Source organism: Corythoichthys intestinalis, chromosome 9 (assembly GCF_030265065.1).
Source record: "Corythoichthys intestinalis isolate RoL2023-P3 chromosome 9, ASM3026506v1, whole genome shotgun sequence".
Taxonomy (NCBI): domain Eukaryota; kingdom Metazoa; phylum Chordata; class Actinopteri; order Syngnathiformes; family Syngnathidae; genus Corythoichthys; species Corythoichthys intestinalis.
The window spans coordinates 59,559,109-59,569,588 of NC_080403.1; the positions used below are offsets into that span (position 1 = coordinate 59,559,109).

The 10,480-nt window shown below is 47.1% G+C and overlaps 2 protein-coding genes across 7 annotated transcripts; both read left to right on the forward strand.

Annotated features, from left to right (window-relative positions):
* Positions 1 to 24: 24 nt before the first annotated feature.
* Positions 25 to 3,814, forward strand: stx16 (syntaxin 16). 6 transcript variants are annotated; one of them, XM_057845746.1, is made up of 9 exons: positions 25 to 422; positions 1,369 to 1,380; positions 1,463 to 1,570; positions 1,629 to 1,769; positions 1,839 to 2,001; positions 2,061 to 2,149; positions 2,283 to 2,426; positions 2,502 to 2,582; positions 2,648 to 3,814. In XM_057845746.1, exons 1-9 carry the CDS (start codon positions 297 to 299, stop codon positions 2,747 to 2,749), a joined length of 966 nt encoding a protein of 321 aa, XP_057701729.1. In that variant the 5' UTR covers positions 25 to 296; the 3' UTR covers positions 2,750 to 3,814. The 6 variants fall into 6 exon arrangements, with proteins under 6 accessions (XP_057701729.1, XP_057701732.1, XP_057701733.1 ...); XM_057845749.1 differs by having other exon boundaries at positions 25 to 377; positions 493 to 1,380; XM_057845750.1 differs by having other exon boundaries at positions 25 to 377; positions 497 to 1,380.
* Positions 3,815 to 5,034: 1,220 nt separating this feature from the next.
* Positions 5,035 to 9,787, forward strand: LOC130921637 (EEF1A lysine methyltransferase 3-like). Its single transcript, XM_057845753.1, has 3 exons — positions 5,035 to 7,079; positions 7,169 to 7,280; positions 8,493 to 9,787. Exons 1-3 carry the CDS (start codon positions 6,918 to 6,920, stop codon positions 8,888 to 8,890), a joined length of 672 nt encoding a protein of 223 aa, XP_057701736.1. The 5' UTR covers positions 5,035 to 6,917; the 3' UTR covers positions 8,891 to 9,787.
* Positions 9,788 to 10,480: the final 693 nt, after the last annotated feature.

Genomic DNA, 10,480 nt, shown 5'->3' on the forward strand with positions numbered 1-10,480 from the left:
TTATGACGGCCCAATCGTAGAAAAAGAAGGCTTTGCTAGGTTTTGTTAGCAGCAGGCGCAGGTGTCGCTCTGTCCTACCATTTCCGGTATCAGACTGAACAACGACTTTGCCAAATTGACGTTTATTTCTGGATCGTATTGATTGAATATGGCCTAATATATTGGAAATAAGATTACGGCGCTTTATTATCATATTGGCGAGTTCCCCCTCGCCGTTTATTCAGGCTGAAGCGCAGTCGAGCAGTTAAGACGAAGCCGAGTCGCGCACACATTTTGAAAAACGTAACTGTCGAATCATGGCCACTCGGCGTCTGACAGATGCCTTCTTGTTAATGCGGAACAATGCGATCCAAAACCGGCAGATATTGGCTGAGCAAGTGAGTACAAACGACCCCCGTCTGAGTACACGTAGCAATGCTGCGGTGAGTGGTCTGCATCGTTTTCACATTTTATACTCTCTTTGTCAATTCTTTTTGCTTTTGCTTGTGCTAGCTAGGATAGAGTAGAATGACCGACTGTGTGTGTGTGTGTCGTCGGTGTAATGAGGTCCGATTCCTGTCTGTCACTGTCGTGTCGTTGCCACGCTAGCTCAGGGCTAACCCTTGCCTTCCCAATCAAACGTACACTATTGACTGTGAGCAAGAAGGAAAAGCTGACGTTTAGCCTAAAAACGGATGTGAGCTTGATGGTCCAATTCGGATGAAGCTCTGACGTTTTAGTCGGCTGTAGCGAAATATATGCTGCCCCCGTTGCCGATGACATCCATAGACGTCGCAGTTCATTTCTGAAGGACTGGCTACGAACGCTCACGTTTCTTTGCCATTCGGTCAAAATGGATTGCGCGTCTGACTGGCGCCGTCATTGGCATACAGTTTATATCCTCGCCGTTAGGCCGGCGTAAAAAGTCTGCTTTTTAAAATCACCTTTGTTTGCTAAACGAATTGCTGAGCTGTGATTGGCCTCCGTTGATGCCAATTCAGATCCGATTGCTTCTATACATAATAAAACGTCTTGCCCAAAACACGACCTAATATTTGTCAGCTCCAAGATATATTGGCAACTGTATTGGTGAGCTTGAAAGTGTAGGAGACCACAGAAAGGCTCTTCACCTTCATTATTCATGTATTTCTGCCCTGTGTGTGTGTGTGTGCGTGCGTGCGCGCAAACAAAGTGTTGAAAGTGTCGCGCGTGTGGGAGGGAAAAGGACAAAGTTGTAAACCGCTCTTCATTTTCTATCAAGGTTTTTATTGGTGGTCATTGCTGTAATTTCTAGGGCTCTTTTCTGATCCGCTTCTGTCTGTCCTCTTCTCCCATTCCTCCTTATCCGCTATCGGACGGAACCGCAATGCTTTCTGCCCATCGCTCTAGGAACTGGATGAGGTAGCGCCGTTTTGTTTCGCTCTCTACGGCGGCCCGAATGGGCGATAAACGTCGTCGCTAACGGAAATGTCCGCTTTTGAAGTTCGCCGACGATCGGATGGCGTTGGTGTCGGGAATCGGCACGGATCCCGAAGCGGCCGTCGGCGTCGCCAAGAAGCTGTCCCCCAAATGGGTGGAGGGCATCGACGAGGTAAAATCGCCGCGCGACTCGCCCGGAGAGCGCCGCTGACGCTCGGGATTGCTTTCAGATTCAGTACGAAATCTCCCGGGTTCGCCAGAAGATGAAGGACCTGGCTTTACTCCACGACAAGCACATGAATCGACCCACGCTGGACGACAGTAGCGAAGAAGAGCACGCCATAGAAATCACCACGCAGGAGATCACGCAGGTACCGCCGGCCGCGGCTCCTAACCTCTAACCCGGCATCGACGTTCCCGTCGTTCGCCGCCGAGCGCAGATGTTCCACCGATGTCAGCGCGCCGTAACGGGCCTGCGCTCCCGCTGCGGTCACCGCACGGAGCAGGAGGAGAGACTTCTGAGAAACGTCGTCTCGTCCCTGGCGCAGAGTCTGCAGGAACTGTCCGTCAATTTCAGGCACACCCAGTCCGGCTACTTAAAACGTGCGCGTTCCCGTCGGCCGCTTCTTCCCGTACGCGTATAAAACTGCGGCGTCTCGCAGGTATGAAGAATCGCGAGGAGCGATCCAAGCACTTTTTTGACTCGGGACCGTTAATGGAAGAGGAGCAAGATCTAGCTTTGTACGACAAGGTGCGTTAATGTGTTTGGCTCTTCAAAAAAAAAAATTTTTTTAAATAGACATTTGATGTCCGCTGCAAATTGTAACAGAAAAGAAAAAAGTCCAAACGATCCCGATAACTAACAAACGTTTCTTCCCGTCCAGGGCTTCACAGATGACCAGTTGATGATGGTGGAGCAGAACACCGTCATGGTGGAAGAGCGAGAGCGAGAGATCCGACAAATCGTCCAGTCCATCTCGGATCTGAACGAGATCTTCCGGGACTTGGCCGGAATGGTGGTGGAGCAGGTGCGATCTCCGTCAGAGCCGGCGGCGTTTCCTTCCGAAGCGCAGAATGACCTTCCCTCGTCGTTGTTCTTTAAGGGCACGGTTCTGGATAGAATCGACTTTCACGTGGAGCAAGCGTGCGTCAAGACAGAAGATGGCTTGAAACAATTGCAAAAGGTAAACGCGCTCCATTCCAAACGCTAGCGAGTACGCATTTGACCGGCTTTTCTCGTCGCTTTTAGGCGGAGCGGTACCAGAAGAAAAACAGGAAGATGCTGGTCATTTTAATCCTTTTTGTCATCATCGTCATTCTAATTATTGTTCTTTTTTCCACCAAGTTTTAAGCGTACATTCCTTGTTGCTCTCTGTGCGAGTGTTTGTCGCGGGCAGACCCGCCCGGCCGGGCTCCAAAGCCAGCGTGAAATTCCAGCCGGCTCTGTGCTTGGGGGGTCTGGTTTTGAATCAGAAGAAACAATCCACAGTCTTTCTCAAAAAGAAATACTTATTGTTGTAGCAGGGCTTCATTTCAATGTGAAAATTACCAACGTTGGTATCAGTAGCACTTGGCTACCAGATAACTGCTGCAGTTTGCGGATTGTTGACATGGCCTTAATCACTCCTTGCGACCGGTTCCCCGACCCGACCCGACCCGACCCGACCCGTCATTTTGAAGTTGGTTATTTTAAACGTGATTGTTGTTTTCCAGGTCCCTGCTACTTTTTGGGGGGGACTGCAGTTTGCACATATTGAGGCCTCAGCAAGAGGAAGGTGTTATTGATGGAATACTACTGTCGTGTATTAGATGAAAAGATTTATTTATTTTGAAAAAGAGGAGCTTAATTACTGTGTATGAAGTCAAAGCAGTAGCTTCAATCTTTCATATTCACGGCACTTGGGAAAACTGTGATCCCTCCCAGATGACCGGCGACATAGAGACGGCATGAAATACAGTACATTTTTTTATGCTGGTATTATTTTCTTTTTGCTCTGCTGATCTAGGAAGACTGATATGAGCATTTTTGAATAAATATGGGCTCCACTGTCAGGACAGCGTTGCTCAGTCTGACCGTTGCCACAAGTGTCCTTGAGCAACACTCACCGGGACTGTCGCTTTTCACGTCGTCTACGATGCCGAGAGGGGGTCGGCTTGCTTTTTCACCCCCGTGCGTGGCCCCCAAAGTACACGGGGGGGGAGGCCGGCCATTTTTCTTTGACGCTAAAATGGAGCGGGGGGTACAAATTGTCTCGCGCGACCACGTTTTCAGGTTACAGTAATGGCTCTTATGTAGAAATTGGGAGAACGGCGTATGACCTTTCTCGTAACCGCGGAAGTTGCAAGAATGCGTCTCAGTTCTTTTCTACATTGTTCAACCATTTCTGTCATTGTGTGAAAAATGTCCAATTGGTGTGCAGAGATTAAAAAAAAAACTGCATCATAATGGTGTAGGTTATTTCCATGTAGAGATTTTTTTTATGGCAATGTGATGAATTTTTATTAATACTAAGCAGTTGAAACAAAGGCAATTTTACATTGCTTGTATGTTCCAAACCTTTATTTTTATGGAATGGGGAATGTCTTTTCACATTTGGTACTTTTTGTCACTCAAAGCACTGCTTCTATTTCCATCATTTTTGAAAAACCCTCCACAGTGGGCACTTTTCCCACCTCCCCTTAGCACAGGTTAATGATACGCCACGTCGCCGTCTAAATCGTCATTCACTTAGGGCCGCTTTATCATGGGGATTCATCGGGCAATATTGTTTATTTCAAAAACGTCACCTCATAAAGACCTGCCGTCCGCATGTTTTGAGTTTTGTAGGCTGCAATATTAACATTTTGTATACAAATCAACCAAAATGTGCCAGGTCTCAATTATAATTTTATTTAGCTGATTTTTCACGTACAGGGGTATGAAAAAGTATCTGAACCTTTTGGAATATCTCACATTTCTGCCTAAAATCACCATCAAATGTGATCTTTGTCAAAATGGCACGGATGAAAATACAACGTCTGCTTGAACTAAAACCACCCAAACATAGGTTTTCATATTATAATGAGGATAGCATGCAAACAATGATAGGGGGGGGGGATAAGTAAGTGAACCCCTGCCTAGGGAGACTTAAAGAGCAATTGAAACCAAGTCTTACCAAACAATTTAAGTCAGGGGTGCGCCCAATCACAAGTGGTGCCCACTATAAAACACACACCTGGTAAGAAATGTCTTGATGAGAGGCATTGTATGATGTGTATCACGGCTCTGTCAACAGAGCTGTCTGAAGGATCCTCGAGGGTGCATGGGAGTTCACCCAACCAGTCTACATGTGTTTTGTGGATTTGGAGAAGGCGTTGGACCGTGTGCCTAGGGGAGTCCTGTGGAGGGTGCTCTGGGAGTACGGGGTGCCGAGCCCCTTGGTAAGGGCTGTTCGGTCCCCGTACGACCGGTGTCAGAGTCTGGTCCGCATTGCCGGCAGTAAGTCGAATTCGTTCCCAGTGGGGATTGGACTCCGCCAAGGCTGCCCTTTGTCACTGATTCTGTTCATCATTTTTATGGACAGAATTTCTAGGCGCAGCCGAAGCGTTGAGGGTGTCCGGTTTGGTGGCTTCAGTATTGCATCTCTGCTTTTTGCAGATGATGCGGTGCTCTTGGCTTCATCAAGCTGTGACCTCCAACTCTGACTGGGGCGGTTCGCAGCCGAGTGTGAAGCGGTTGGGATGAAGATCAGCACCTCCAAATCCGAGACCATGGTCCTCAGCCGGAAAAGGGTGGCATGCCCTCTCCGGGTCGGGGATGAGATCCTGCCCAAAGTGGAGGAGTTCAAGCATCTTGGGGTCTTGTTCACGAGTGAGGGTAGGAGGGAGCGGGAGATTGACAGGCGGATCGGTGCAGCGTCTGCAGTGATGCGGACTCTGCACCGGTCCGTTGTGGTGAAGGAGCGGAGCCAAAAGGCGAAGCTCTCGATTTAGCGGCCGATCTACGTTCCTACCCTCGCCTATGGTCACGAGCTGTGGGTCGTGACCGAAAGAACAAGATCCTGGATACAAGCGGCCGAAATGAGTTTCCTCCGCAGGTTGTCCGGGCTCTCCCTTAGGGCTAGGGTGAGAAGCTCGGTCATCCGGGAGGAGCCGCTACTCCTCCGCGTTGAGAGGTGGCTCGGGCATCTGGTTCGGATGCCTCCTGGACGCCTCCCTGGAGAGGTGTCCCGGGGTCGACCCAGGACACGCTGGAGAGACGATGTCGCTCGGCTGGCCTGGGACCGCCTTGGAATCCCGCCGGAGGAGCTGGCTGAAGTGGCTGGGGAGAGGGAAGTCTGGGCGTCCCTGCTAAAGCTGCTGCCCCCGCGACCCGACCCCGGACTAAGCGGAAGGATGGATTGAACTTTTGACCGCAAAACAACAAAGGTAAGATGTACGCAGGGATCGACCGTGGAAAAGAAAAAAAGTACCGACCGCTAGCTAGGGAAAACGTGGACTGGATTTTCATAGATGTGGGCGTTCTCTTTATGAACAAGTGGAATAGATTGGATATCGACGCACTGAAGGGGCTCTCTACCTTACTCTATATAAAGTAAGGGGGAACTGACAGATTTATGATCACATTTACGTGAATAATGACAGGTTATATGATTATTGATTGAAACTAACATCCTGGCAAATTATTAGGAATTTGACTTTTATCCCAACCTAATTGTTTTTTTCAGTTGTTTTATTTACCAGACGTTTTGGCAACTAAGTAGTCATCCAAGCATGTAAGGTAAATAAAACAAGCTCAAACAATTGTCTTGGATCAAAGAAAAAAATCACAAGTGTAGACAAAATGAACAAATTACAACTAATATTTTGGCAACTTCATACTGAATATGTCAGCATTTTTTTTTCTTAAAAATAAAACAACACCAAATTAATTATTATTATTTGAAACACGTCTAACGACGCCACTGGCCTAAATGCACTGGTTATGGCCCCCAATCATACTTGTATTCATGAACTCATTGCTTGTCTTCGACAACGACAGACGTCCAATTCATTTCAAGTGGAAGGACTAGCTGCGAATGCGCATCTTTCACTGCCATTCCATCCATTTGGACAGAAGGTAGGGAGGGAGGCAGCGATCATTCGCATGTGTCCGTGTGATGACGGACGCCGGCGACAAAACCCTCTCGACGGGACGCTCCATTTTGGCGAGCCTCCCAGTCAATACGGATCGGACGTCCGGTTTGTACGTAGTGGGGAAGACTACGTGTACGTCGTACACGTGGACCGTCTCCTGACCCGGAATGAAAACATTTCCTCACCTTTCAAAATAATATCGAAAAGAAAAATGCCAAGAGCGCAAATATAATCACGGGTGAGGAATAATGTGCCGAATACGTGCATCGACAGGAATCCATGGTATATACAACTTGAGCAAAATGAGGATTTTAGGCGGGTTATATGAACCGGAACTTGTTGACTTTTAGACTTGAAACTTTTTTTTTCTTCTTTTTTTCTCCCCCCTCCATCAATCATGCACGATGAGCTGTTTTATGAACGACGACGACCCTTTCCCCGCGGACGAGTGTTTGTTCGCTGACACTTTTTCTCAAGAAAGCATTTATCAATTGATGGGCCAGGAACTGAAGATCACGCAATTATTTGGCGCAAACCTCGGCGTGGCTGCACCGGTGTGGGAATCCGTAAGTAGTTGGTACACGCGCGCGTGCCATTATGCTTTATTATGCTTCATTATGCATTAAGCGGAGCGCCACTTTTGTTGCGTTGACAGGCGATACAATTATGTCGATACTTTGAGAAGCAGCGGGTGGAGTGGCGCGGACGACGCGTCATCGAACTCGGAGCGGGGACCGGGGTCGTCGGGATCGTGGCCGCTCGCCTCGGTAAGGTCTTTTCTTTCACTGTGACTTTTACAAATCTCCGATGAGATTGGTCAATGGCAAAAACACATCTTTGGCCGCCACTGACGGTCACAGATGTCCAATCCGTTGGCACGGCAGCGATCGTTCACCGCCAGTCAAAATGGATCGGAGGTCTGTCGTCGTTTCATTTGGAAAGAAGTACAGCAAGACATAGCCTACTCCCTGTACAGGCAGGCGTCGGACAAAATAATGGAAACGCCTCAACAAAAACTCTAGGTCCGCCTTTTGCGGCAATTACAGCCCGAGGTATTGATTCGTACAACGTGAATAATTTCCAAAGGAATTTTCAGTTGACGGCGGGGGAAACTGACATCTTCATTCAATCTCTCCAACTGACCATAAATGCTCAATAGAGTTGAGGTCAGTGAATTGTGCCGGCCCTCAACTTCATCAGAATGTCCCTCATGCCGTTCTTTAACAATTCTGTTTCCATTATTTTGCCCAACCCCTCCCTATATGTACCATCATTTTTAGACGACAAACCACTACATTTTGAAATGATTTTCTACAGGCTAATGACTGCATGTCATTTGGTAGCATTATACCAGAGGTAGCGTGTTCCATTTACCTGAGTAACTTTGGAAGAAAAATTTGGGGCTACACAACAGTCGTTCCAATTTTTCTCCTTATTCTACGCATTAGATTTGATTTTTGCCGAGACAGTAACTCTACCGCTTTCACCGATGAGATGACGCAACGATACAATCGCATGACCCCAGGACACCGACGGGACGTTACGATGCCAAAACTCCGGATACGATCCGTATCGCCATTCTTGACCCGCGAGTTGACACGCCAAAAAATGTTTTGAAAAAGTGAAAAATAATTTTATTGAAATGACATTACCATTTTTAACAAATATAACAACCCCCCCAAATTAAGAAAATAAAGGAGGAGGAGTGGGGGGGTTGAGGTAATGTAAAGTAACACAACTCTTACTTGAGTCTGGTTTTTGGAAACTCTACTGTCACCTCTGCCAGGGACTTTTTTTTTTTTTGGACATGATATTGTGAACTCATGGTAGGTGCAGGCTCTTCATTCTGCCAATGAAATGACACGTATGAAAATTTGGGGCCTGTTTTTGTATGAACGAGGAGACTCGAGTTGGAAAAGGACAGTCACGGTGCTCCCTGCGAATGAGATATTGTAATGGTCGCATCTCCCTCCCAACAGGTGCCGTTGTAACCCTCACGGACCTTCCCGCGACCCTTCCGTCTCTGGAGGCCAACGTCCGCGCCAACGCGCCCGCCGGCGGATGGCCTTCCGCCCCTCCCCGCGTCCTCCCTCTGTCCTGGGGCGAGGACCACGCCGAGTTCCCGTCGGATTGGGACCTGGTGGTGGGCGCCGACACGGTTTACCTCCCCGAGACGTATCCGCGCTTAGTGGACACGCTGGTTCACCTTTGCCAGAAAAAGGCCGCCGTCTACCTCTCGTCCAAAATGCGAAATGAGCACCAGACGCCGAGCTTCTTTGAAGAACATCTCCCCAGGAGATTTCACGTCCAACTGGTGGACCGCGACCACAGTCAAAACATTAATATTTACAGAGCCTCTCTAAGAAAAGGCCGCTAAGAGCAGCGTTTTTCCGCCTGCCTCGACTCAATTTCTTAGGACGACGGGACCAAGGTGGACTATGCCGATTTGAACAGACATCTTCGCGGTTAGCGCGTCTGTCGGCTTGTCCAGATTTCCCAGTTTAATGTGATGATTTTAGGAATGGTCATTTCATTGGAATTCCTTGATTAACTGTGGGGAACTTTAATGTTCAAGTCAATCATGACAATCTTTATTGTTGAAATATTCATTTTATGGGGACCAGAAATGATCTGATTCTGTTCTTAACTCTTCTGTCAGTGCTAGTGTTATATTCATGAGAAAAAAAAGTTTTTCCTCAATCGCTTCCATTTTTGTTTTTTTTCATTGGTTTACAAATTCTGCTCAATTTATCAATTCAAGATACTCTTAACTCATTCATGACCAGAGACCATGTTTGACGTCTTATAAAGAAGGGAAAAACCCATTTTTTTAATCAATGAAAGATGGGAATGTCATCTTTTAGTAAATTTTGTGTTCATGCAGCCAGAAACACAATATTCTGTAGCTGGCGCATGAAAGGAGAGCATGTCTGGTGACCACATGTTTGCCAACGAATGAGTTGATCAACTGCAGGCGTATCCAACACGGGTCCTGGAGAGGCCCTATCCAGCTTGTTTTCCACGTCTCCCTCGTCCGACTCAAATAATCAGGATGGTTATGGGGCTCCTGCAGCGCTGGCTTGCTGATGAGCTGATTCAGGTATCATTTTTTGCGACTTGATTTGTGGACGGATCACAATGAAATTTGGTCAGCATACTGTGTTCTATCGATGTATCAGCATCAATCCTTGGAGCCCAATTTTTGTATAGAGGGTAGAAATGATTTTTCAATCATTGACATGACAAAATGTTCTGATGAAATAAAATGAATGATGAAAACATGCACTGATGTGGAACTTGATATTTTTGCTCATTTCCCTGGAACCTCGTCTGGCCACTAGGCCATTCCAAAAGGTGGACATGTCTTTTTCAGAGGTCAATCTAGCAATGTTTTTTTTACATTGCATTGTAACATTCATTCCGTCCGTACAAGAGACCACGATCGGTGCGACAAACTATTTCATCAACAGGAATTTTTTGGGACCTTGGGATTTTGAAACCGATTGAATCTGGAATTCAACTATGTTGTATTGAGAGGAAAAAAATACCTCATCTGCTTGTTAAATGAAACGAGTGCAGTGGTGAGTAACGGCGTTTCCAGCTAACAGTTTGAAACGCTAATCCATGCCTTGATTTGTGTCAAGTTCAAAAATAGATCCTTAGGTAGACACTGTAAAATTACCCAAAAATAAGGAGAGAAGACACTCAGTTCTCTTGGCCAAGGAGGTCAAACATGTGACTCGTGAGTCACCAAGATTGATCTAAAGGACAAAAACCCTCCTTGGTATTTTATTTAGGGGTTTTCCCTGAACAAGATTGAGGCCGCCCTAAGGGGAAGGGTAAAGCAAGCTGGCGACACCCATGTGGTTTTCGATTGGATATGTGTGTGCATGTTGGTGGAATTAAGTGATACACGTGTGTGGAGCAAGAGCTTATGTAAACAATCAAAACAATCTCATAAACAGTC

What these genes read in the sequence shown, in the direction of transcription:
- stx16 (XM_057845746.1), top strand. Translation starts at nt 297, where the DNA reads ATGGCCACTCGGCGTCTGACAGATGCCTTCTTGTTAATGCGGAACAAT. An exon ending in CCACGCAGGAGATCACGCAG is followed by an intron (nt 1,770 to 1,838) that starts GTACCGCCGGCC and finishes CGCCGAGCGCAG; the next exon opens with ATGTTCCACCGATGTCAGCG. An exon ending in ATCTAGCTTTGTACGACAAG is followed by an intron (nt 2,150 to 2,282) that starts GTGCGTTAATGT and finishes CTTCCCGTCCAG; the next exon opens with GGCTTCACAGATGACCAGTT.
- LOC130921637 (XM_057845753.1), top strand. Translation starts at nt 6,918, where the DNA reads ATGAGCTGTTTTATGAACGACGACGACCCTTTCCCCGCGGACGAGTGT. An exon ending in CTGCACCGGTGTGGGAATCC is followed by an intron (nt 7,080 to 7,168) that starts GTAAGTAGTTGG and finishes TTGCGTTGACAG; the next exon opens with GCGATACAATTATGTCGATA. An exon ending in GATCGTGGCCGCTCGCCTCG is followed by an intron (nt 7,281 to 8,492) that starts GTAAGGTCTTTT and finishes CCCTCCCAACAG; the next exon opens with GTGCCGTTGTAACCCTCACG.